This window comes from Somniosus microcephalus, chromosome 9, assembly GCF_052327205.1.
Source record: "Somniosus microcephalus isolate GS21.2 chromosome 9, FLI_Smic_1.0, whole genome shotgun sequence".
In the NCBI taxonomy this organism is placed as follows: Eukaryota; Metazoa; Chordata; class Chondrichthyes; order Squaliformes; family Somniosidae; genus Somniosus; species Somniosus microcephalus.
In genome coordinates, this window is record NC_140995.1 from 60764950 (window position 1) to 60792328 (window position 27379).

Genomic DNA, 27379 nt, shown 5'->3' on the forward strand with positions numbered 1-27379 from the left:
TGGAAGATGATCAGCAATGCATCTACTATTTCTAGGGCCACTTCCTTAAGTACCCTAGGATGTAGATTATCAGGCCCTGGGGATTTATCGGCCTTCAATCCCATCAATTTCCCTAACACCATTTCCCTACAAATACTGATTTCTTTCAGTTCCTCCCTTTCATCAGACCCTATGTTCCCCGATACCTCTGGGAGGTTATTTGTGTCCTCCTTTGTGAAGGAGGACACAACATTTAAACCTAATCTTAAATGTTGATATGGTCTCTGCTTCAATCAGTAATTCTGGTTGTGCATTCCACAGCCTCACAACCCTCTGTGCAAAAGTTTCTCCTGCTCACTGTCCTAAATCTCTTACATATAATCTTATACCTAGGTCGCCTTGTCCCCTTGCCAGTATCCAGCATCTATCCTTATAACCCTGAATCCTGCTTCTTACAAGATGTGGAAGAAATAGTACATCATTGTCATGATACCATACTCATTAAATTTCCTACAATGCAATGTTTAGGAATGTATTTTTGCGGACACTTTACTATACACAACAAAACACAACTTTGCAGTCCCACAAAAACTCTGAATAAAGATGTCAGTCTTGGCTCAATGGTAGCACTCTTGTCCCTGAGTTAGAAGGTTGGTTATAGGTTCAAGCCCCACTCCAGTGACTTGAGCACATAATCTAGGCTAACAAATCAGTGCTGTACTGTTGGAGGTGCTGTCTTTTCAATGAGACGTTAAGCTGAGGCTGTCTGCCATCTCAGGTGGATGTAAAAAATCCCACAACATTATTTGAAGAAGAGCATGACAGGTGTCAACAAACATCATTAAAAAAACAGATAATCTGGTCATTTATGTCATTACTGTTTGTGGGATCTTGTTGTGGGCAAATTGGCTGCCACATTTCCCTCCAGTACAACAATAACTACACTTGAAAAATACTTCATTGGTAGCGAAGCACTTTGGGACGTCTTAAGGTTGTGAAAAGCGCTATATAAATACAAGTTCTTTCTTAAAGCCAACAGTACATTACATTCTTACCACAGTAGGCATGTTCACCATCATGAGCGAAAGAATGGATTGACCTGAACTGTCAAGTGATTTAACGTCAGCACCGTAATTCAAAAGTAGTCTAGTTGACTCCTCATAACCTGATAAAAATGGAATTATAGTCATAAAGAATGAGTACCATCTTAAAATTTTTGGTAAATCAACTGGAATCAGCTCCAGAACTATTGTATTCCATTCCTCTCCATGCATATCAGTCTAGACTCTACATACAAAAGTAAGTACAAAGCCAACTTGCATCTTTATGCATTGTCAGGGTTTCTTTCCCTGCAGGGACTGAACAATTAATGAGAACAATTAAGTTAACTGCTAATAGAGCTGCCATGGAATTGCTTACAGATAGTCTGGCACCTAAAAAACTGGTACCATGGCAGCCTAAACATGGCAGCAGCTTGTCCAACATTGTAATACGGTAAATTTACTAAAGCAATAAATCACATGACTAACAGCATACAAATATTAAACAATTATTGATAATGAATGATACAGACCTCACAGTATTGGTAGCAGTGACCACCACACAATCATTGTGGAGACGAAGTCCCGTCTTCACAATGAGGACACCCTCCATCGTGTTGCGTGGCACTACCACTGTGCTAAATGGGATAGATTCAGAATAGATCTAGCAGCTCAAAACTGGGCATCCATGAGGTGCTGTGGGCCATCAGCGGTAGCAGACTTGCACTCCACCACAATCTGTAACCTCATGGTCTGGCATATCCCTCACTCTACCATTACCATCAGGCCAGAGAACCAACCCTTGTTCAATGGGGAGTATAAAAGAGCATGCCAGGAGCAGCACCAGGCGTACCTAAAAATGAGGTGCCAACTTGGGGATGCTGCAACACAGCGCTACATGCATGCCAGGCAGCATGCTACAGACAGAGCTAAACAATTCCACAACCAATGGATCAGATCAAAGCTCTGCAGTCCTGCCACATCCATTTGTGAATGGTGGTGGACAATTGAACAACTAACGGGAGGAGGAGGCTCCATGAACATCCCCATCCTCAATGATGGCGGAGCCCAGCATGTGAGTGCAAAAGATAAGGCTGAAGCGTTTGCAACCATCTTCAGCCAGAAGTGCCGAGCGGATGATCCATATCGGCCCCCTCCTGAAGTCCCCACCATCACAGAAGCCAGTCTTCAGCCAATTCGATTCATTCCACATGATATCAAAAAACGGCTGAACGCACTGGATACAGCAAAGGCTATTGGCCCCACAACATCCTGGCTGTCATGCTGAAGACTTGTGCTACAGAACTATCTGCGCCTCTAGCCAAGCTGTTCCAGTACAGCTACAACACTGGCATCTACCCTACAATGTGGAAAACTGCTCAGGTATGTCCTGTCCACAAAAAGCCGGACAAATCGAATCCAGCCAATTACTGCCCCATCAGTCTACTCTCAATATCATCAAAGTGATGGAAGGTGTCATCGACAGTGCTATCAAGTGCCACTTAGTCACCAATAACCTGCTCACCGATGCCCAGTTTAGGATCTGCCAGGGCCACTCAGCTCCCGACCTCATTATAGCCTTGGTCAAAATATGGACGAAAGAGCTGAATTTCAAGGTGAGGTGAGAGTGACTGCCCTCGACATCAAGGCAGCATTTGACTGAGTGTGGCATCAAGGAGCCCTAGTAAAACTGAACTCAATGGGAATCAGGGGGAAAACTCTCCACTGGCTGGAGTCATATCTAGCATAAAGGAACATGGTTGTGATTGTTGAAGGCCAATCATCACAGCCCCAGGACATTGCTGCAGGAGATCCTCAGGGCAGTGTCCTAGGTCCAACATTCTTCAGCTGCTTCATCAATGACCTTCCCTCCATCATAAGGTCAGAAGTGAGGAGGTTCGCTGATGATTGCGCAGTGTTCAGTTCCATCGCAACTTCTCAGATAATGAAGCAGTTCATGCTCGCATGCAGCCAGACATGTTAACATTTAGGCTTGGGGTGATAAGTGGCAACATTCGCGCCACACAAGTGCCAGGCAATGACTATCTCGAACATCCTGGGGGTCACCATTGACCAGAAACTTAACTGGACCGGCCACATAAATCCTGTGGCCACAAGAGCAGGTCAGAGGCTGGATGTTCTGCGGCGAGTATCTCACCTCCTGTCTCCCCAAAGCCTTTCCAACACCTACAAGGCACAAGGAAGGAGTGTGATGGAATACTCTCCACTTCCCTGGATGAGTGCAGCTCCAACAACACTCATGAAGCTCGACACCATCCAGGACAAAGCAGCCCGCTTGATTGGCACTCCATCCATCACCTTAAACATTCACTCCCACCACCACCGGTACATCGTGGCTGCAGTGTGTACCATCTACAAGATGCACTGCAGCAACTCGCCAAGGCTTATTCGACAGCACCTCCCAAACCTGCAACCTCTACCACCGAGAAGAACAAGGGCAGCAGGCACATGGTAACACCATCATCACCAAGTTCCCCTCCAAGTTACACACCATCCTCACTTGGAAATATATCGCCGTTCCTTCATCGTCGCTGGGTCAAAATCCAGGAAAACCTTCCCTAAAAGCACTGTGGGAGTACCTTCACCACACGGATTGCAGCGGTTCAAGAAGGCGGCTCACCACCACCTTCTCAAAGGCAATTAGGGATGGGCAATAAATGATGGCCTTGCCAGCGATGCTCACATCCCAGGAATTAATTTAAAAAATGAAAATTTCATTTATAAGAGACTTCTTTTGCTTATGTAGAACTCCTATTGAGCTTCGAGTGTCAGCTTGGTTCAATTGGTAGTACTATGACCTCTGATTCAAAGGGTCATGGGATGAAGCCACTCCAGGATTTTTGAGTGCACAATCCAGACCGACTCTTCAGTGCAGAACTGAGGGAGTGCTACATTGTGCAGATCAAATGAGATGTTACATGAGGCCTCGTCTGCTTGTTCAAGCAGAGTGGCCATCACCCCTCCCTCAGTCACCACCACCAAGAACAGATTAATTGGTCCCTCACCCTGTTTGTGGCCTTGCCATGCATTCAAATTGGCTGCCTCGTTTTCCTACGTAACAGTCACTGCAACTCAGCCATATAAATACTGTGGCTACAAGTGGGCAATAAATGCTGGCCTTGCCAGCAACACCCACATCCTAGGAACGAATGTTTAAAAAAATTGTAATACCATTTACTTACCACTTTCCAAAAGTTGTTGAAGATGCAAGAAACGTTATTGTTCTTTTCCACAAACCTTCTTATTCTCAGTTATTTACATTATGTACAATTGGCCCTAGATTTCAAGATTTAATTTGGTAGGAAAGTGATGTATTTCTGGCATGGGGACCAGAATTTGGGGCATAAGTGAGATACACCAGAATTACACCTGTTCTAAAATACATGCTAAATTCCGGCAGAATTGGCTGCTGGCAGAAGATGTGCCTGCCCCCAAGGTGCTGCATCATAATGACGACAGCAAAAGCTTTTGTCCCAGATGTTACACCATTTACACCACCAAAACAGGAGCATGTTACCCGCATGACTTGTTAAACCAGGAAGTGTTTGAGTTCATCACTCTGAGGGGGTGATTTTCATTCAGAAGTCAGGAAGGAGGCAGGACTACAACTTTCGGGGTTGTAGTCCCGCCTCCATCGAGATGCAGCCAATCCACGCGATTTTAACTTGATTGACCTTGTTGAGCCCACCCAGCGGGCTCAGCAGGCCAATTAAGGGCCACCCGGCAACAGGTGACATCACAGACTGAAATTTCATCTGTCAAGACGTTTTGACAGATGAAATATCAGTGTTTCACAGCTGTTTGAAGCTGTCAAACACTGACGGTCTTACTTCTAACCTGAGTCCTTCTACACAGACTCAGTTATAAATCTCACCGGCACAGAAAGCTGCAGGCTGTCACTTTTGACAGATCACAGCCATTCTGCTTTCTGTGCCGGTTAGATGATGGACTCCCGAAACCTAGAGGAAGGAAGGCTATAAAGGTAAGTACAGGTAATTTAAACTTCTTTACACACTTACCTTTGCACTCATGCACACATCACTCACCGGAACACCGACATCTCGACCCCTCCAAGTCCTTCAACCCAACGGCCCGACTCCTCTAACTTGGCATGGTTTGGAGACGTCGGGAATCCCACACTTCAAGCTTTAAAATAGGGATTAGGCTAAAAAACTGCCTGTTAACAGGCAGTTAATTGGCACTAATCCCTTCCCGCCTCAAGTAGGCGGGTCCCAGTGCGGGGTGGGTACCTGCCTCCTTTGAAACTTACATGGAGGCGGTTTGGGGGCGGGATGGTGTTGGGATCCCCGAATTCGGGACTTTAACCCCCCGCACGCCTCCAATCCCGACTCCACGGGTCAATGAAAATCGACCCCTGAATGTCCACAAACTTAGTCTGAAACATCAGCTTTGACTGCAGCAATCAGAAAAATCTTTTCTCAGATGTGTAACTAAACAAAAGGGTTCTGCAAGCTGCCTTTCAGCAGCTCCAGGTGGAGAAATCTTTTGCTTTCCATCCTTCTGTCATGAAGCCCTTACCATGGGGTTCACTATGGTCATTCCCATAAATGCCTTTATAATGGAAGCAGAACAGAAGCAGAAAGAAGAGGATATTACAGAGGTGCACAGGATAAAGCTACACCAAAGGAGATGTCAACTAACTAGGAGGTATCCTTCCACTAGAGTCCACAAACCACACGGCTCCCTCAGTGATGTCTTAGAAGAGGCATGCTTAAGGAGGCAAATGTGTAGTAAGGAGGCATAAAAAGAACTGTATCCCACTGCAAACTGACCTCCAAACACTCTCTCAAACAAACAAAAAGCAGACAAACTTCAGAACAGCGCCCTTCATATCACAAAGTGATTTTACTGTGGACACATATATTTATAGCAAGTGCTTCTTATTACCACCATGCCTACCTTGGCGCCTCTCTGTGCCATTAAATCTATCCTAGTGCTGCGCCAAGCTGATACCTGAGGACCAGGGATGCCAGTGGTGCTTAGCTGTGCTATGGTATCACAAGCCTCTTGGGAAGAAAGTGGCTCTAGTCTCAAGGCTTCGGAGTCCTGAGAAGACTCTTCAGCAAGCGGAGTCCTTGCTACAGGTTCATGGGCAGCCTGACTCTGTATCCTGACATCTAGATCAGCAGGCATCTAAGAGAGCTGGCTACAAGGGTCGCATGAGCTGCCACCTAGAGAGAGGACAGCATCATGAAGGTGGATTCTAGGTATGCCACTTGTATTGGGCCCTGGATCTGAGAACCCACTGATCAGCAAAGCAGCAGACCTGATGGTATCAGGTCTGAGAGATGTCACTCCACAGCTCTTGGAAGATACTTTCCATCATTTTCTCCAAATGGTTCCTCCATGGCTTTGAAGGCCAGTGGTCAAAGAATCCACTTGGATTCACTGAGTGGTCTGGAGGCCCCTCTATTAGAGGGATGGATGCAGATATTCATGGTGGCATGACCTATTCCAGGTAGCACTGCATAGCTTTGAATCCTTCTTGGATATTGGACCTAAGGATGGCATTGAACATAATAACATAAGAATTAGGAGCAGGAGTAAGCCATACGGCCCCTCGAGCCTGCACCGCCATTCAATAAGATCATGGCTGATCTTTGCCCTCAACTCCACTTTCCTGCCCGATCCCCGTATCCCTTGAGTCCCCTAGAGTCCAAAAATCTATCTATCTCAGCCTTGAATATGTTCAATGATTCAACACCAACAGCCCTTTGGGGTATAGATTCACAACCCCCTGGGTGAAGAAATTCCTCCTCATCTCAGTCTTAAATGGACGACCCCTTTTCCTGAGACTGTGCCCCCTAGTTCTAAACTCTCCAGCTAGGGGAAACAACCCCTCAGCATCAACCCTGTCAAGCCCCCTAAGAATCTTATATGTTTCAATGAGATCACCTCTCATTATTCTAAACTCCAGAGAGTATAGGCCTATTCTACTCAGTCTCTCCTCATAGGACAACTCTCTCATCTCATCAATCTAGTGAACCTTCGTTGCACCGCCTCCAAGGCAAGTATATCCTTCTTTAGATAAAGAGACCAAGACTGTGCACTGTTCTCCAGGTGTAGTCTCACCAAAGCCCTGTACAATGCAGCAAGACTTCCTTACTTTTGTACACCAACCCCCTAGCAATAAAGGCCAACGTGCCTTTTTTTTCATTACAGGGATGCGGGTGTCGCTAGCAAGGCCGGCCTTTATTGCCCATCCCTAATTGCCTTTGAGAAGCTGGTGGTGAGCTGCCTTCTTGAACCGCTGCAGTCTGTGTGGTGAAGGTACTCCCACAGTGCTGTTAGGGAGGGAGTTCTAGGATTTTGATCGAGTGACGATGAAGGAATGGCGATATATTTCCAAGTCAGGATTGTGTGTAACTTGGAGGGAAACTTGCAGGTAATGGTGTTCCCATGCGCCTGCTGCCCTTGTCCTTCTAAGTGGTAGAGGTCGCGGGTTTGGGAGGTGCTGCCGAAGTAGCCTTGGTGAGTTGCTGCAGTGCATCTTGTAGATGATGCACACTGCAGCCATGGTGCGCCGGTGGTGGAGGGAGTGAATGTTTAAGGTGGTGGATGGAGTGCCAAACAAGTGGGCTGCTGTGTCCTGGTTGGTGTTGAGCTTTTTGAGGGTTGTTGGAGCTGCAGTCATCCAGGCAAGTGGAGAGTATTCCGTCACGCCCCTGACTTGCGCCTTGTAGATGGTGGAAAGGCTTTGAGAAGTCAGGAGGTGAGACACTCACCGCAGAATACCCAGCTTCTGATCTGCTCTTGTGGCCACAGTATTTATGTGGCTGGTCAAGTTAACTTTCTGGCCAATGGTGACCTCCAGAATGTCAAAAGACGGTGATTAGACTCTCTCTTGTTGGAGATAGTCATTGCCTGGCAGTTGTGTGGCACAAATGTTACTTGCCACTTATCAACCCAAGGCTGAATATCATCTAGGACTAGCTGCATGCGGGCATAGACAGCTTCATTATCCGAGAGGTTGCGAATAGAACAGAACACTTCTGAACTTATGATGGAGGGAAGGTCATTGATGAAGCAGCTGAAGATGGTTGGGCCTAGGACAATGCCCTAAGGAACTCCTGCAGTGATGTCCTGGGGCTGAGATGATTGACTTCCAACAACCACAACCATCTTCCTTCGTGCTAGGTATGACTCCAGCCAGTGGAGAGTTTTCCCCCGATTCACATTGACTTCAATTTTACTAGGGTTCATTGATACCACACTTGGTCAAATGCTGCCTTGATGTCAATGGCAGTCATTCTCACCTCATCTCTGGAATTCAACTCCTTTGTCCATGTTTGGACCAAGGCTGTAATGAGGTCTGGAGCCAAGTGGTCTTGGCAGAATCCAAACTGGGCATCAGAGAGCAGGTTATTGGTGAGTAAGTGCCACTGGATAGCACTGTCGATGACACCTTCCATCACTATGCTGATGATTGAGAGTAGACTGATGGGGCGGTAATTGGCCGAATTGGATTTGTCCTGCTTTTTGTGGATAGAACATACCTGGGCATTTTTCCACATTGTCGGATAGATGCCAGTGTTGTAGCTGTACTGGAACAGCTTGGCTAGAGGCGCAGCTAGTTCTGGAGCACAAGTCTTCAGCACGACATCCGGGATGTTGTCGGGACCCATAGTCTTTGCTGTATTCAGTGCGCTCAACTGTTTCCTTATATCACGTGGAGTGAATTAAATTGGCTGAAGACTGGCTTCTGTGATGGTGAGGACCTCAGGAAGAGGCCAATATAGATCATCCACTCGGCATTTCTGGCTGAAGATGATTGCAAACGCTTCAGCCTTGTCTTTTGCACTCGCATGCTGGGCTCTGCCATCATTGAGAATGGGGATATTCATGGAGCCTCCTCCTCCCGTTAGTTGTTTAATTGTCCACCACCATTCATGACTGGATGTGGCAGGACTGCACAGCTTTGATCTGACCTATTGATTGTGGGACTCTTTCGCTCAGTCTATAGCATGCTGCTTTCGCTTTTTAGCATGCATGTAGTCTTGTGTTGCAGCTTCTCCAGGTTCGCACCTCATTTTTAGGCACACCTGGTGCTGCTCCTAGCATGCTTTTCTGCACTCCTCATTGAACCAGGGTTGGTTCCCTGGCTTGATGGTAATGGTAGAGTCACGGATATACCGGGCCATGAGGTTACAGATTGTGGTGGAGTACAATTCTGCTGCTGCTGACGGCCGCAGCACCTCATGGATGCCCAGTTTTGAGCTGCTAGATTTGTTCTGAATCTATCCCATTTAGCATGGTGGTAGTGCCACATAACACAATGGAGGATGTCCTCAGTGTGAAGACGGGTCTTCGTCTCCACAAGGACTGTGTGGTGGTCACTGCTAGCAATGCTGTCATGGGCAGATGCATCTGCAACAGGTAGATTGGTGAGGACGAGCTCAAGTAGGTTTTTCCCTCATGTTGGTTCTCTCACCATCTGCCGCAGGTCCAGTCTGGCAGTTATATCCTTCAGGACTCGGCCAGCTCGGTCAGTAGTGGAGCTACCAAGCCACTCTTGGTGATGGACATTGAAGTCCCCCACCCAGAGTACATTCTGTGTCCTTGCTACCCTCAGTGCTTCTTCCAATTGGTGTTCAGTATGGACGAGTACTGATTCATCAGCTGAGGGAGGGAGGTAAGTTTCCTTTTCTTTTCTTTTATTCGTTCATGGGATGTGGGCGTCGCTGGCAAGGCCAGCATTTATTGCCCATCCCTAATTGCCCTTGAGAAGGTGGTTTGAGCCGCCTTCTTGAACCGCTGCAGTCCGTGTGGTGAAGGTAGTCCCACAGTGCTGTTAGGGAGGGAGTTCCAGGATTTTGACTCAGCGACAATGAAGGAACGGCAATATACTTCTAAGTCAGGATGGTGTGTGACTTGGAGGGGAACTTGCAGGTGGTGGTGTTCCCATGTGCCTGCTGCCCATGTCCTTCTAGGTGGTAATCAGCAGGAGGTTTCCTTGCCCATGCTTGACCTGAAGCCATAAGACTTCATGGGGTCCAGAGTCAATGTTGAGGACTCCCAGGGCCACTCCCTCCCAACTGAATATCACTGTACCGCCACCTCTGGTGGGTCTATCCTGCCGGTGAGATAGGACATACCCAGGGATGGTGATGGAGGAGTCTGGGACATTGACTGAAAGGTATGATTCTGTCAGGCTGTTGCTTGACTAGTCTGTGTGACAGCTCTCCCAATTTTGGCACAAGTCCTCAGATGTTAGTGAGGAGGACTTTGCAGGGTCGACTGGGCTGGGTGTGCCATTGTCGTGTCCGAAACTGGTGCCGAGGTCGAGGCTGGGTGGTCCATCCGTTTTTTTTCTTACTATTGTTTTTCGTAGCGGTTTGTTACAACTGAGTGGCTTGCTAAGCCATTTCAGAGGGCAGATAAGAGTCAATCACATTGCTGTGGGTCTGGAGTCACATATAGGCCAGACCAGGTAAGGACAACAGATTTTCTTGCCTAAAGGACATTAGTGAATCAGATGGGTTTTTACGACAATCCGATAGTTTCATGGTCACCATTACTAATAATAGCTTTTTATTCCAGATTTATTTAATTAACTGAGTTTAAATTCCCCAGCTGCCTTGGTGATATTTGAAGTCACATCTCTGGATTACTAGTCCAGTAACATAACCACTATGCTACCGTTCCCATAGTGGGAACGTTTGCCTTCCTAATTGCTTACTGTACCTGCATGCTAACTTTCTGTGTTTCCTGTACGAGGACACCCAAATCTCTCTAAACATCAACATTTAATAGTTTTTCACCATTTAAAAAATATTGGCCTAGAAATTCGGTGGCGCCCCATTTGGGGCACCAAGCTCGCCTGGGCGCTGGAATTACCACTGCGAACGGAGCCGCTTGCGCCCGCCAGAAATTCAGTTTGAGCGCCCCAAGAGGGACGCGGGGCGCTGCTCGAGGCGCCCTGCGTCCCTCTTCTTGGGGCGCTGAAACTGAATATCGCAGCGCAAAGTGCCGCAGCGCCACACGCTGCGGCACGGCACACTGCAGTACTGCAGGCCTTCCTCCCCTTCTTAAGGGGGAGGGGCCTGCACCAGCGCGATGACCGATTGCGAGTGCTGGCAAAAGAGCCCGGCACCAAGGAGAAGTGCCGGGCTCTCGGGACATAGCCAGCACTGCCCAGGGGGGGGGGGATCAGGAGGCCGGGGACGGTGGCGCGAGGAGGTGCTGGCAGTCGACCACTGAAAAAAATGGCCGCCCCGCACCTCCACCTTAATTTGCACCACTACCGCCACAGGTAGGCCCCATGAACCAGTCGCGATTTGCGACTGGCGTTACAGCGGGGGGCGCGACCAAATATCGCGATCGGGGTGGTAGCGGGGCGCTGCGCACACCGATGACGTCATCGGTGGTGGTGCAGCGCTACAGGCTAATGCCACCATTAGCGTTCCGCTAAATATCACGGGAGGCATGGCCAGTGGCGCTAAAGCCACTGAGTGCCCTCTTTAGGCGCTAACTGGTGGCGCAGCCCACTGAATTTCTAGGCCATTATGTTTTCCTATTCTTCCTACCAAAGTGAATAACGTCACATTTCCCCATATTATACTCCATCTGCCATCTTATTACCCACTCACTTAACCTGTCTATATCCCTTTGCAGACTCTTTGCATCCTCCTCACAGCTTACTGTACAACCTAGCTTTGTATCGTCAGCAAATTTGGATACATTACCCTTCATCTAAGTCATGAATATAAATTGTAAATAGTTGAGGCCCAAGCACTAAACCTTGTGGCACCCCACTAGTTACAGCCTGCCAACCCGAAAATGACCCGTTTATCCCTACTCTCTGTTTTTTGTCTGTTAACCAATCCTCTGTTCATGCTAATATATTACCCCCACTCCCATGACCCCTTATCTTGAGTAATAACCTTTTTTGTGGCATCTTATCGAATGCCTTTTGGCAATCCAAATATACTACATCCACTGATTCCCCTTTATCCACCCTGCTGGTTACATCCTCAAAAAACTCCAATAAATTTGTTAAACATGATTTCCCTTTCATAAAACCATGTTGACACTGCCTAATCATATTATAATTTTCCAAGTGCCCTGTTACCACTTCCTTAATAATGGATTCCAGCATTATCCCAACGACTAATATCATGCTAACTGGCCTGTAGTTCCCTGTTTTCTCTCTCCCTCCTTTCTTGAACAGCGGGGTTATATTTGCTACCTTCCAATCTGCTGGGACCATTCTAGAATCTAGGGAATTTTGGAAGATCACAACCAATACACCCACTATCTCTGCAGCCACCTCTTTTAGAACCCTAGGGTCAGGTCTAATTAAGATCAGGTCCAAGGGATTTGTCGGCTTTTAGTCCCCTTCATTTCTCAAGTACTTTTTCTCTTCTGATCTTAATTACTTTAGTTCCTCAATGTCATTTGCCCTTTGGTTCCCCACTTTTTTTGGTATGCTTTTTGTTTCTTCTACTGTGAAGGCTGATACAAAATATTTGTTTGACGTCTCTGCCATTTCCTTATTCCCCATTATAATTTCTCCTGTCTCAGCCTCTAAGGGGCCCATGCTTACTTGTGCTACTCTCTTCCTTTTTACATACTTGTAGAAGCTCTTACAATCTGTTCTCTCCAAATAGGCCCGAAGGCTTGAAGGCCAGTGCACCGTGAACTGCACCATGACCACTGTCATCTGTCTCAGGTCATGAGAGATGGTTCTTCGTGCCTCCATATGAGTATGATGCTAATCCAATATTCATTTTAGAGCAGCACCTCAGAGATCTGAGTCCACAGGCTCAGGAGCCAGTGGCTGATTTCTGCAGTACCTTCATTCTGTTGAGGAGAATTTCAGTATTAAGGACTTTTGCAAAGACTGTCGGGATACTTGACATTAAACTGGTTGACAAAGGGGCCCCCTGAACTCGCACGTAGGCTGGGATGAGATAATGCCAGCTGCAGTTTTGTTATTGAACGATTGTGGTCACCTTGCGACGGAAAATAGGTTGGACTTCTGCTTCTCCTGTCTGCGGTTAAAGGTCCCGAAAAAGGTTTTAGACCTAGGGTCCATCGCTTGCTTAAAATAGGTAACCATTATAGATGTCACGGGGTATCGCGGTGATTAGTAATATGAGGTAATTTGTTTTGACCCCTGTATATAGGCAGGGGCTTTGTGTGTGTAAAATGAGAAGTGTGGCGATTGCACACCGGGTGTATAGCTGCTTCTCCCAGAGCTCTGCAATAAAGCATTCTTTTACTTTGCCATTCACTCGTGGTCAGAGTTTTATTTGACTCCAAAGGCTTCTGTTGGGATCGTGTCGACCTAGAATATCACCTGGTCCACGTAGCCCCAAATTAGCTACAACAATTGGCGCTGCGAGCAGGGTCACCGAGTGACTGGCCGCCCTGATCAAGCGGACACACGCTCGAGTGATCTAAAAGAACAAAAGAGAGGTGAGATGGCATATGTAAAATTGTGCTAGGATACTAACAACCGTAAGACTGCATTATTTCTTGTAATTCCAGGGAAACTAGGTATAGCCTGGGAGGAGAACTGGAGATTCCAGGGAAACCAGGTATAGCCTAGGAGGAGAACTGGAAGAGAGGAGAGGTAAAGGAGCCGGACCAACCTTTACCTACACGTGACGGACCCCGAGAGAAAGGTATTTGTGTTCTCAGAATCGGGGGGCCGAAGATAGTGACCAAGGGACATAATGTCGAGTAAGGATCTGAAGCGGGGGCCCCCGGGCTCCCTCATCGATACTTTTATGACGGATAGATGTACCCTTATTGAAAGAATGCAGGAAGACGGGTGGGACGTATCCAAAGGTTTGGACCAACAGCGGTCATGGTGGGACACACAGAAAAAGGGAAGAACTAAAAAAAGCAGGAGTACTGTTGGTTCATCAATTGGCAGGATTGATAGAACAGGCAGAAAAGGCAGCGGTGAGTCTTAAGGGAAAACAACTTCAGATAGATAACCTCCGAACAGAGTGTGAGGGATGTAAAAAGCAAATAGGAGTCCTCAAAGGAGTTAATGAAGGACAACAACAATGGCTGAGAGAATATAACCGCAGTACAAGGGGTGTTAGGAGAGGCCCCCACAAATTGGAATAAAATAACGTCGTGTAAACAAAAGAAAGGAGAGGGCTCTTCAGAATACGGGGAACGATTGTTCGCCGTCTACGGAGAATCCTCTGGACAGCCAAACGCGGTGAGAACAGACCCAGCCTTTATCCAGGCATTTAAAGATGGGCTGTCCCCCCCCCATCAGGCAATCCTAAAACTAGGAGTACTGACTACCAGAGTATATGATGAGATAGTTGAATGGGCATGTGGCGTTGACGGATTACAGACTAGGGAGAAGGAAGAGGTGCAAGTGAAGAAGGAGAGTGTAAGTGCAGTCCAATCCGACAATGTCGGGTCAGGGACAAAACCGAAAGGCGCTTGCCACAATTGTGGTAAGGTAGGACACTTTATTAGAGACTGTAAGCAACCAAAACCGTTGAAGGAGTATTGGGGTCGGGTATTTCCCATGATTGTGGAGATGTAGATGCTGACTTAGAGGGAGACAAGATAAAAGACACTCCGTTACCAGGGGCTGAAGAGACCCTGTACGTGGACGGGTCCCGAAAATATATAGACGGACAGCCTCGTACGGGCTGGGCGGTAGTAAATAGTCAGATGAGAACTGTACGATCGGGGAGACTTGAAGGAGGCTTGTCAGCCCAAGTAGCAGAACTAGTGGCTCTGACAGTAGCATTAGAAGAGTCCGAGAATAAAATTGTAAATATATATACAGATAGCCGATATGCGTTCGGTGTAGTCCATGACTACATGACTGCATGGGGCAGACGGGGATTTGTAACTACCGGAGGAACCCCCATAAGACATCAGGAAAGAATCGAAGCCCTCCTGGAAGCTAGTAATAAGCCTAAACAGGTCGCAGTAATAAAGATTAAAGCACACCAAAAAGAACCAGCCAGAGACAGTCCAGAATGGACGGGTTATATGGGCAACCAGGCAGCTGACAGGGCAGCTCAGGCAGCCCTGATCTTGGAACGGAAAGAAGCAAACCTAGAACGGAAGGAAGGAAAGCAGATAGCGAAACAATCCGCGGAGTTAGCCTTAGGATGGGAACCCGAGGAACCTGTAGCCAGTGTAGATAGCCCAGGAAATGAAATTAGTATTGCCGAGCTACACGAGGATATATTACCTAGTGAAAGGCAAAGATGGAAAGAACAAGGAGCCAGACCAACAACAGACGGAGTATGGCGAATAAATAACAAGGTAATGGCCCCCGAGTGTATACAGAATACCCTACTCGAAATACACCATGGATTAAGCCACTCTGGAAAGGAGGCGATGCAACAGACTTTAGGTAAGGAGTGGTGGTGGAAGGGTATGGGGCGGGACATTGCTAAGTATTGTCAACGATGCATCGTGTGCGCTCAGCATAACCCAGGAAGACCAGTTAAAATTAGATTAGGACACCAACCCAGGCCCCGAGGGCCATGGGAGCACTTGCAAATTGATTTTACGGGGCCCCTACCCATGTCAAAGGGTAAGACGTATTGCTTGGTAATCATTGATCAATTCACAAGATGGGTGGAGGCCTTTCCCACCAGAAATTGTACGGCCACTACAGTCGCTCGAATCTTGGCGGAGGAGGTAATCCCACGTTGGGGAATGCCGCTCCAGATAGATTCGGATCAAGGGACCCACTTCACAGGAGGTGTGGTCAAACACATGTGCCAGTTAATGGGAATTAAGCAAAAGTTTCATATACCCTACCATCCCCAGAGCTCGGGGATGGTAGAAAGAATGAACCGAACACTAAAAAATGCGCTGGCTAAGGCCATGCAGGAATCGGGAAAAACATGGGTGGAAGTGTTACCTATCATTCTGATGAAATTACGAGCCACCTGTAATCGTACCACAGGCCTTGCCCCGTATGAACTTATGACAGGACGAGCAATGCAATTGCCAGAAGGCATAATTACGGGAGGGGTGGATGTAGGCCCCTTAAAGGACAAGCTACGGCGATATGTCCAAGAAATGAGTAAACAACTAAAAGAAATGCGGACGCAGGTAAGGTACCGCCAGAGGGAGCAGGACGAGAAGGAATTCCCCTTCCCGTTACCAGAAGTCCCTACAGCGGGAACTAGGGTAATGCTAAAGGTATTACCAACCAAATCAGGCTTTGCTCCCAAATGGAATGGGCCTTACGAAGTTATTATTAGCGGAGATACTTGCGCCTGTCTAGACATACGGGGAAAGGGAGTGTGGAAACATTGGACACAGCTAAAGATATATGAGCCAAAGTCATCCCTGGAGCCTCCTGAGACGGAGACTACCGGGGAGAGTGAAACCACGAAAGAAAAGACTGACTAAATGAATGTAACCAGCATAAAATTAAGATTAAAGTTGTTAAGGTATTGTGTTAAGGACTCAATCTGTAGGGGCGTACAACGCAGATTGAGAATTGATACTGTTTGGTTAAGGCATAAGGATTACGCTTCGGGGTTACAGAACTCGTACTCGGCCTTGGAAAGGTGACTGCGATTATGCGAGATCTGTTATGGTGTTTGGATCGTTCTGACCTGCTGACATCCAACACCCATTTTAAGTTTTAAGCCTTAATCTACCTCAGAAGGGGTGTGCATAGAAGTTACTAATAATACACCCTTGTATTATTTTCCAGGTCAACATCAGCTGATTAATGCCTGATACTTTGATCTGTTTGCCTGTGTGGGCATTTATTTCGTGGCTTATTGCATCGGTTGTGCTTGTGTGCTTTTATCTTAACGCGTTGTTACAAGAGTGTTATCGGGAGGGCCAGAGAAACCATAAGCCAGTTTCAGACAGGCAGTCCTTACTTAAAATTGAAAATGAAGACCGTAATATGTTTAGTTGCGATAATATGCATTGTTACGGTAACCCGGGGCAGACCGCGGTGTAAGCGTAATTTACACGTAAATACCTTTGTTTATATGTCCTACGAGTATGCTAAGAAAAGGGAGCAGTCCAGCTGTTGGGTCTGTATCCACATCCCGATACATAGTAGGGGTGGAATACCCCTTCGTCCGGTGGCCTTTAATGTTACTCAAATGCTGATATGGATGCACCACCAGAACCAAACTAACGTACCGTGTGAGGAGGCAGTCGGAAACCGTACTGCCACCAGGGGTGCAATCCGACGGAACCCTTTTACTGGAATGAATTGTTCCGCCCTCAGGACGGCGGGTTATGAAATGACCGAGTTTGAGGGATGGTATTATACATCCTATAATACCAGTGTAAACCCCCCTTATCTGGTACTAACAAATACCAGTAGATTGGGAAACACCACGAATTTAAGAAACACCGGATTAAAAGAGAGCTAGGAGCTTATCAGAGATTTTTTGGTGTAATAAACCCTCCCTATGGAATAATGAACTTAATGGATGAAACAAGGAGGTTGGCAAGGCTAATAGAGGTAGTTGCCAATGTTACTGGGGAAGCTTTAACAGAAATGAGTACTGAAATGGTAGCCATTAGAACAGTAACCCTCCAAAATCGAATGGCCTTAGGTTACCTCCTTGCAGCACAAGGAGGAACCTGTGTCTTGATAGGAAGTGAGTGCTGTACTTATATCCCTGATAGTTCGGAAAATATCACAAACTTAGTAAACCACATGAAGGATGAAGTGAAGAGAGTCCATACCAATCCGGGAGAAGGATGGTTGGAGTGGCTAGGACTAACAGGATGGGGTTCCTGGATAACGCATGCATTGGCTATCATCGTTGCGATATGTGTTGCAATATGCTGTCTGCTAACTATAGTGAGAGCTTGTTGCAAAATGGCAATGACACCGGTAATGCCAGTCAGTGTGATTCAGGCGGATGAACTATCGCTTATGGAACAAGACAAGACGGACGAATCTGAACCGCCTGACGTCCCCGGGAAGAGGCAGTGGTTGTAGGAACAACACTGTGAAGAAAGAGGATTGGTGGTCAGCTGGGCCAAGAAAATCGTGGTCCAGCACCAAAAGGAGGGATTGTTGAGGAGAATTTCAGTATTAAGGACTTTTGCAAAGACTGTCGGGATACTTGACATTAAACTGGTTGACAAAGGGGCCCCCTGAACTCGCACGTAGGCTGGGATGAGATAATGCCAGCTGCAGTTTTGTTATTGAACGATTGTGGTCACCTTGCGACGGAAAATAGGTTGGACTTCTGCTTCTCCTGTCTGCGGTTAAAGGTCCCGAAAAAGGTTTTAGACCTAGGGTCCATCGCTTGCTTAAAATAGGTAACCATTATAGATGTCACGGGGTATCGCGGTGATTAGTAATATGAGGTAATTTGTTTTGACCCCTGTATATAGGCAGGGGCTTTGTGTGTGTAAAATGAGAAGTGTGGCGATTGCACACCGGGTGTATAGCTGCTTCTCCCAGAGCTCTGCAATAAAGCATTCTTTTACTTTGCCATTCACTCGTGGTCAGAGTTTTATTTGACTCCAAAGGCTTCTGTTGGGATCGTGTCGACCTAGAATATCACCTGGTCCACGTAGCCCCAAATTAGCTACAACAATTCCTTAATATCAGGTCGCACTTTCACCTCTGGCATCGTGGGGTAATGACTGAAGAAGTGCTCTGCATATAAAGAGATCACAAAGAATGGTCATGGGAGCAGGTAGCTTACATTGGCTGCTCTGGTGGGGTCATTAAACTTTATCCTGCACTACAAAGGAGTCCTGGGATTCAAGGAGATGGCACTCTGCCATAGTCACCTCCTTCTGCAAATTGTGTACCGCATTCTTACTGGGTCTCTGGCCCCTGACCCCAAACAGACTGTCCCTCCTGCTCCACATCTCCATTATAAGGACATGCAGGTCCAACTCTCTAAAGTTTGCCACTCCTTCCTTCAAGCTGGATGCCATCCTTGTCCCCCAGGTTGCTTGCTTCCTCCAGTGCCTGTCTCCACTGTCCAACCAAAAAAACAAGTTTCCAGTTGGGGATCCCCTCCACCTAGACTTCATTGAAGAAGAGAAGAACAGAAGGAAGTCAGGCTGAGATACTCCTACCTGTCTTTGCCCAAGGAGCAGAAGCTGCAGCCTGAAGGGAATGTGGTTGCTGTGGTAAACCACTGTTTGTATTCCACTGTGTACATGCCTGGACATGCCTCGGCTGACTCCTCCCACAAGTCCTAGTATAAAGGTGACTGCTCCCCAGCCCTTTGTATTTCTGGACCGGTCGACCACTCGAGGCAGACCTTCATTCTTTTGTTAATAAAAGCCTTTAGTTACTCTCTTAACTCTCGGTCTTTTATGAGTAATTGATAGCGCATCAATTTTATTAACAAAATTTTTATAATGGAGAAGATCCTCACACCAGCATGCCTGGACTTAGATCATCGGGAGGCGGACTCATCCACCAAGTTTACTCACTGGCTTAAGTGTTTCGAAAAATTCCTGACCGCCTCCGCAGCAATCAAATCGGACGAGGACAAACTGGATGTCCTGACCTCCAAAGTGAACCACCGAGTGTACTCGGTCATCCAAGACGCGACCTCGTACGCGGACGCTATCAAGCTCCTCAAGGACCAGTACACGCGCCCAGTGAACGAAGTGTACGCCAGGCACCTTCTGGGGAGTCGTAAACAACAACCTGGGGAATCGACCGTGGAATACCTTCAGGCACTGTCTGTGCTTGGCCGGGCCTGTGGTTGTAAGGATGTAAAGGCCGCCGTGTACACAGAGGAACTTATCCGGGACGCTTTTGTAGCGGGCCACAGATCCAATTACACCCGACAGCGACTGTTGGAGCAGAGTGACCTCGACCTCAACAAGGCCTCTGAACTCGCACTATCATTGGATGCAGCCTACCGGGGCATGGATGCCTACTCCTCTGCACCGTGGACGCCGCGGGGAATGACAGCCTGGGACACGGTAGGACCGCCTCATAGCGCCGTGCCACCCCAGCCACACCCCAGCAACGGCCCAACTACCGCAGCAGTGTCCCAAGGCCAGACAGCAGTGCCCCAAGGCCAGAAATGCTACTTCTGTGGCCAGGCAAAACACCCCAGAGCGCGCTGCCCGGCGAAAAACGCGATCTGCTCGGGCTGCGGGAAGAAGGGACACTACGCTAGCGTCTGCAGGGCCAAAGCCACCCCGAACCCCAGCAGCGCCGCGTGTGGGCCATGCGGGCCGCCATCTTGGGCCTCCCCGGCCATGTGCGAACCACCGGTACAGCAGCCATTTTGGACGCCTCCAGCCACATGGGGATCATGGACGCCGCCATCTTGGACGACAGCCGGAACGCAGCAGGCCCCCAACACCGCCTCATCTGATACCCGCAGCGACACACCGACCCCTACGCTGGCATCCGTTACACTGGACCAAGCGAGACCGCACCAGCTGGCCAGTTCCACAATGGACATTAAGGTAAATGGTCACGATACAATCTGCCTTTTTGACTCTGGGAGCACGGAGAGCTTCATCCACCCCGACACGGTGCGGCGTTGCTCTCTCCCAGTCCTGCCTGCGCACCAGCGGATTTCTATGGCCTCCGAGTCCCAGTCGGCGGACATCGGCGGCTACTGCGTGGTGACACTCGTAGTAGACGGGACTATGTACGATCATTTTAAACTTCTGGTCCTGCCCGACCTCTGCGCTGCCGTCCTGCTGGGGTTAGATTTTCAGTGCCACCTCAAAAGTGTTACGATGGCGTACGGTGGACCCCTACCCCCACTCACAGTCCGCAGCCAGCAGCTTCCAAATTGCCCGCCGCGCACCAGGTGCAACCTCTCCACACTCAGAGTCACCCCCCCCCCACTGTTTGCTAACCTCACCCCCGACTGTAAGCCCATCGCCACAAAGAGCAGGCGATACAGTGCCGGGGACAGGGTTTTCATTAAAACCGAAGTGGAGCGGCTCCTGAAGGAAGGGATTATTGAGGGCAGCACCAGCCCCTGGCGAGCCCAGGTTGTGGTCGTTAAGACCGGCGAGAAGCAGCGCCTGGTCATCGACTACAGCCAGACAATAAATCGCTACACCCTGCTGGACGCCTACCCACTCCCCCGCATAGCTGATATGGTCAACCAGATCGCGCAGTACCGCGTCTTCTCGACCATTGACCTGAAATCAGCGTACCACCAGCTCCCTATCCGCCCTGAGGACCGCCAGTATACTGCCTTTGAGGCAAACGGCCGCCTCTATCACTTCCTTAGGGTTCCCTTTGGCGTCACCAACGGGGTCTCCGTCTTCCAAAGGGAGATGGACCGGATGGTAGATCAAAATGCATTGCAGGTCACTTTCCCATATCTGGACAATGTGACCATCTGCGGCCGTGACTTGCAGGACCATGACGCAAACCTCGAAAAATTCCTCCGCACCGCCCAGCTCCTGAACCTGACATATAACAAGGAGAAGTGCATATTCCGCACAAACCGCCTCGCCATCCTTGGCTGTGTTGTGGAACACGGAGTCATCGGCCCTGACCCCGACCGGATGCGTCCCCTTATGGAACTCCCACTGCCCCACTGCCTCAAGACCCTGAAGAGGTGCCTAGGGTTTTTCTCCTATTACGCCCAGTGGGTCCCCTACTATGCGGACAAGGCCCGTCCGCTGATCAAGTCCACCTCTTTTCCCTTGACGGCAGAGGCCCGCTTAGCCTTCCACCGTATCAAGGAGGACATTGCCAAAGCCACCATGCACGCAGTGGATGAATCCATCCCCTTCCAGGTGGAAAGCGACGCGTCCGACTTTGCCCTGGCCGCTACCCTCAATCAGGCGGGGAGACCCGTGGCCTTCTTTTCACGAACCCTCCAAGGCCCGGAGACCAGACACTCCGCTGTTGAGAAGGAGGCCCAGGCGATTGTGGAGGCTGTGCGTCATTGGAGGCACTACCTGGCCGGAAAACGATTTACCCTGCTCACTGACCAGCGTTCAGTTGCTTTCATGTTTAACAACAAGCAGAGGGGCAAAATCAAAAATGACAAGATCTTGAGGTGGAGAATCGAACTTTCCACCTACAATTACGAGATCTTGTACCGGCCCAGGAAGCTCAATGAACCCCCGGATGCGCTATCGCGTGGCATCTGCGCCAGCGCGCAGATCGATAGACTGCGGGCCCTCCACAATGACCTCTGCCACCCGGGGGTCACCAGGTTCTTCCACTTCATCAAGGCCCGCAACCTGCCTTACTCTATTGAGGAGGTCAGGACCATGACCAGGAACTGCCAAGTCTGCGCTGAGTGCAAACCGCACTTTTATAGACCAGACAGGGCCCACCTGATAAAAGCCACTCGCCCCTTCGAGCGCCTGAGCGTTGATTTTAAAGGGCCTCTCCCCTCCTCCGACCGCAATGTGTACTTCCTCAATATTATTGATGAGTACTCCCGTTTCCCGTTCGCCATCCCCTGCCCGGACATGACCAGTGCCACGGTCATTAAATGTCTGAACGACCTCTTCACCCTGTTCGGTTTCCCCAGCTATATCCATAGCGACCGGGGCTCATCGTTTATGAGCGACGAACTCCGTCAGTACCTGCTAACTAGGGGTATTGCCACAAGCAGGACCACCAGTTACAACCCCCGGGGGAACGGACAGGTGGAAAGAGAAAATGCGACAGTTTGGAAGGCCGCCCTGCTAGCCTTAAAGTCTAGGGGCCTTCCAACCTCCCGCTGGCAGGATGTGCTCCCCGATGCGCTCCACTCTATTCGGTCACTGCTCTGCACTGCCACTAACGCCACCCCTCATGAGAAAATGTTTGTCTTCCCAAGGAAGTCCACATCGGGGACATCGCTACCGCCATGGCTGACGTCCCCAGGGCCGGTCCTACTGAGAAGACACGTGAGGACCCATAAAACGGACCCCCTGGTCGAGAGGGTCGACCTCCTCCACGCCAACCCCCAGTATGCTTACATTGCATACCCGGACGGGCGGGAGGACACAGTCTCCATAAGAGACCTTGCACCCTCGGGGGCCGCAGTAACCCACTACTCACTACCACCCCCCCCCCACGATCCGATATCCAGCCCCAGCAGACGGCAGGCCTGGGCCCCACGACCCACTCGACATCTACGAGGACGACACGCCTGTGCCACAGCCTACGCAGGACTCGACGCCGGAAGCTCCACTACCCCTGCCGTCGCCACGCCGATCACAGCGGCAGACAAGACCTCCGGAGAGACTCCAATACACTAACTTTTAATACACTTCACCCCGCCGGACTCAATTTTAAACAAGGGGTGAATGTGGTAAACCACTGTTTGTATTCCACTGTGTACATGCCTGGACATGCCTCGGCTGACTCCTCCCACAAGTCCTAGTATAAAGGTGACTGCTCCCCAGCCCTTTGTATTTCTGGACCGGTCGACCACTCGAGGCAGACCTTCATTCTTTTGTTAATAAAAGCCATTAGTTACTCTCTTAACTCTCGGTCTTTTATGAGTAATTGATAGCGCATCAGTTGCAAGATACATTCATGCCATATTCTCTTCACAACCACATTTGGCCACTGGATTAAAACTCCTGTGAATGCCTTTCCCACCACTAATACGCCATCATGTACAGAACCTTTGCTATGTCTATGAATGCACAATTTCTATTCATGCCACATCATCAAAGCCACTTCCAAACCTTGCAAAGATCAATGTCTACACACACAACTTCAGTGCAATCATAGTTTTAATCAAAACTCATAGACCCCAATATTAACGTTGACTGTGTGTCAATATGAGCCACGTGGGGCTGAAACTGCCCTAGTCTCATAGAATTATATAGAATTTACAGCACAGAAACAGGTCATTCCAGTATTTCCTGTTTTTATTTCATATTTCCAGCATCCATAGTATTTTGCTTTTGTTCTGGTTCTTCTCATGTTTCCTGCAGATGTAACAGATATATTTCTCTGGATAGCTTTCAGATCCAGGTTTTTGATGCACTGTCATTTTAACTTGCTATACATCTTTAAATCCTCAAGTAGAATGTAAACTTCGAGCTCTCAATGAGTGGCATTCCTGACCTTGGGAGCTCTTCATCCTTGTCTCAATTAGGCTGAACCCAGATAGTCCAGTGTGATCACACTCTGCCATTTTTCTTCTCAGATTTTCAAGGAAGAAAAGTTATGTGACACCGAACAATAAGGAAAGTGCTGTATAATATTGTACATTTTAAGGGAATAAATCAGTTTCTATAGTATACACATGTTAGCATCCCTCATTCTCTCCCCAAAATAAAAAAGACTTCCACTTATATGGCATCTTATCCTATCTCTCAGAAACCTCTTCAAATTCTTCACATACTATGAATTATGTTGAAACTCTTGTTATGTAGGTAAATACAGCATTCATTTTGCGCACAAGAGCCCACAAATAGCAATGAGGTGAATGATGAGTTAATCTGTTTGGCTTTTGTTCGATATTGATTTAAGAAAGATTATTGGCCTAAAGAACTTCCTGCTCTTCTTTAAATAGTGTTATGGAATTGTTAGTGTCCACCTGAACTTCTGGAACAGGCAGATGGGGCCTCAGTTTAACATCTCATCTAAAGTGCTGAAATCAGATTAAATAACTGAACACTTATATCCTTCTGACTTTCACCAAAAATTCCACTACATAAATGATGCAGATTGGTTTGGATTAACTGGTTATGTTAGTTAAATAAATAATCAAACCATACCATATTCAACAGCTAGGAAAAGTGGTGTCCTAAATCTATGGTCTCTAGATTGAATATTAGCACCGCGTTGGCACAGATATAGCAGGGTTCTGGCTGCATTGTGCTTTGCAGCATGATGTGCTGGAGTCTGATGATCCCCTAAAGTCCTTATATCGATACGAGCTGCAACATATCAAAAGGACAAATGAGAAACAGCTTTGCATATTGGTTTCCAATATTTCCAGCTAGTGCTTCGAACCAAAAGGTATACCCCGCACAAGTTAGGTTAGGTCACCAAAGCTGGGTTACATACTGTCAGATATTAAATGGCTGCAATTTTCACATCAGTACATTCTGTGAAGAATAAAAAGAGTGCTACCTACTACTGGTAATGTTTTCAATTATGCAACTGTATTTTTTCCAGGTTCCTGGGTTGTCATTCTTATTTTCTTACCACACAGGCACATTTGCCATTTTTTCTTTTTCCCTTTTGTGATGTGTGGGTATCCTAAATCAGGATGTTTCTTTGCCTGTTGCTTAGTGCAAATGAGTTTTTTTGTAAATCTTGCCTCTCTGAGGCCTGCTTCATATCCTGCCCACAACATTCCTACTTCCCACCTGACTTGCTTCCTCCATCTCCACTGATCTCCTCTGACTTCTACCTGGAGATTGGTACAAAGCCTATTTTAAAAAAATTATTTAACTAACCTGTGGCATTGCTTATGGTAAATTGGAACACCTGCTGTTTTATAAGAACAGGACAATTATACCATTTAATGTGCAATGCATTCTTCTTCTTCTTCTCAGTCCCTCGGAACCGAGGATGACTTGCTTCCACACTAAAAATGAGTTCTCAGGTGACTGATGAGTCCAATGCGGAACCTACAGTCTCTGTCACAGGTGGGGCAGACGGTGGTTGAAGGGGCGGGTGGGTGAGGTGCTTGGGTTGACGTGCGCTCCTTCCGCTGTTTGCGCTTGGCTTCCGCTTGCTCCCGGCGAAGAGACTCGAGGTGTTCGGCGCCTTCCCGGATGCTTCTCCTCCACTTTGTGCAGTCTTGGGCCAGGGATTCCCAGGTGTCGGTGGGGATGTTGCACTTTTTCAAGGAGGCTTTGAGGGTGTCCTTGAAGCATTTCCTCTGCCCACCTGGGGCTTTCTTGTCGTGTCGGAGCTCCGAGTAGAGCGCTTGTTTTGGGAGTCTCATATCGGGCATGCGGCTGATGTGGCCCGTCCATCGGAGCTGATCGAGCGTGGTCAAAGCTTCGATGCTGGGGATGTTGGCCTGAGCAAGAACACTGACGTTGGTGCGCCTATCCTGCCAATGGATTTGCAGGATCTTGTGGAGGCAGCGTTGGTGGTACCTCTCCAGTGCTTTGAGGTGCCTGCTGTACATGGTCCATGTCTCTGAAGCATACAGGAGGGCGGGTATCATTACTGCTCTGTAGACCATGAGCTTGGTGCTGGGTTTGAGGTCCTGGTCTTCAAACACTCTCTTTCTCAGGCGACCGAAGGCTGCACTGGCACACTGAAGACGGTGTTGGACTTCGTCATCGACGTCTGCCCTTGTTGACAGTAGGCTCCCAAGATATGGAAAGTTGCCCAAGGCCTCGTCATGGATTTTGATAATCGGGGAGCAGTACTGTCTGGCGGGGCAGGTTGGTAGAGGACCTTTGTCTTACAGATGTTTAGTGTAAGGCCCATGCTCTCGTACGCTTCGGTGAAGGCGTTGACGATGGTTTGGAGTTCGGCCTCAGAGTGTGCGCAGACGCAAGCGTCGTCTGCATACTGTAATTCGATGACAGAGGATGGGACGACCTTGGATCTGGACTGGAGGCGATGGAGGTTGAACAGTTTCCGTTTGTTCTGTAGATTAGCTCCACTCCAGCGGGGAGCTTACTGAGAGTGAGATGGAGCATTGCAGTTAGGAAGATCGAGAAGAGCGTTGGTGCAATGACACAGCCTTGCTTGACCCCAGTCTGTACGTCAATTGGGTCTGTGGTGGATCCGTTGATCAGGATCACGGCTTGCATGTCGTCATGAAGTAGGCGGAGGATGGTGACAAACTTTTGAGGGCAGCCACATTTGAGGAGGACACTCCATAATCTCTCATGGTTGCCGGTGTCGAAGGCCTTTGTGAGGTCAAAAAAGGCCATGTACAGCGGTTGGTGCTGTTCCCTGCATTTCTCTTGTAGTTGACGCGCGGTGATGATCATATCCATTGTGCCCCTTAGTGGGTGGAATCCACATTGCGACTCTGGGAGGAGTTCTTCAGCCACTGGGAGAAGATGATTGAGGAGGATTCTTGCAATGCTTTCCCTGTGGCAGACAGCAGGGAGACACCTCTAATTACCGCAATCAGACTTGTCACCTTTCTTGAAGATAGTCATGATTACGGCGTCTCTGAGGTCCCCTGGCGTGCTCTCCTCCTTCCAAATAAGAGAAATTACTTGATGTATTCGTGCCAATAGTGCTTCTCCGCCATGTTTTAGCGCCTCGGCGGGGATTCCATCCACTCGTGAGGCCTTGTTGTTCTTCAATTGTCGGATGGTCTTTTCAACCTGATGCCGGGCTGGGATTGTGCTGCAGTGGTGGCGGGTAGCATGCTGCAGGATGGAGTTGAGGACACTTGCTGTAATGTATATACCTTTAAGGGGGGGAACTATCTTTTACAGCTCATGTATACTGCAGTACCGGCAGTGACCACACCTGTATA

General features: G+C 48.4%; 2 protein-coding genes and 1 long non-coding RNA gene across 3 annotated transcripts in view; 2 read left to right on the forward strand and 1 right to left on the reverse strand.

The window, feature by feature from the left end:
* LOC147112415 (uncharacterized) overlaps nucleotides 1–27379 on the reverse strand; it is a 164674-nt gene that overhangs the window by 108115 nt on the left and 29180 nt on the right. Inside the window, exons 4-5 of the mRNA XM_085998175.1 lie at nucleotides 24690–24851; nucleotides 1027–1144 (exon numbers count right to left, since the gene is read on the reverse strand). Of these exons, the coding sequence (XP_085854301.1) occupies nucleotides 1027–1144; nucleotides 24690–24851 (280 nt within the window). The remainder of the gene's footprint in view (nucleotides 1–1026; nucleotides 1145–24689; nucleotides 24852–27379) is intronic.
* LOC147112416 (uncharacterized) lies at nucleotides 12871–18499 on the forward strand. Its single transcript, XR_015079501.1, has 2 exons — nucleotides 12871–13481; nucleotides 16732–18499. It is a non-coding gene; the product is annotated as an uncharacterized LOC147112416 (long non-coding RNA).
* LOC147112417 (protein NYNRIN-like) lies at nucleotides 13480–18499 on the forward strand. Its single transcript, XM_085996644.1, has 2 exons — nucleotides 13480–13562; nucleotides 13604–18499. Exon 2 carries the CDS (start codon nucleotides 14712–14714, stop codon nucleotides 16419–16421), a length of 1710 nt encoding a protein of 569 aa, XP_085852770.1. The 5' UTR covers nucleotides 13480–13562; nucleotides 13604–14711; the 3' UTR covers nucleotides 16422–18499.

Coding starts and splice junctions, on each gene's coding strand:
- LOC147112417 (XM_085996644.1), top strand. CDS start 14,712: ATGAGAACTGTACGATCGGGGAGACTTGAAGGAGGCTTGTCAGCCCAA.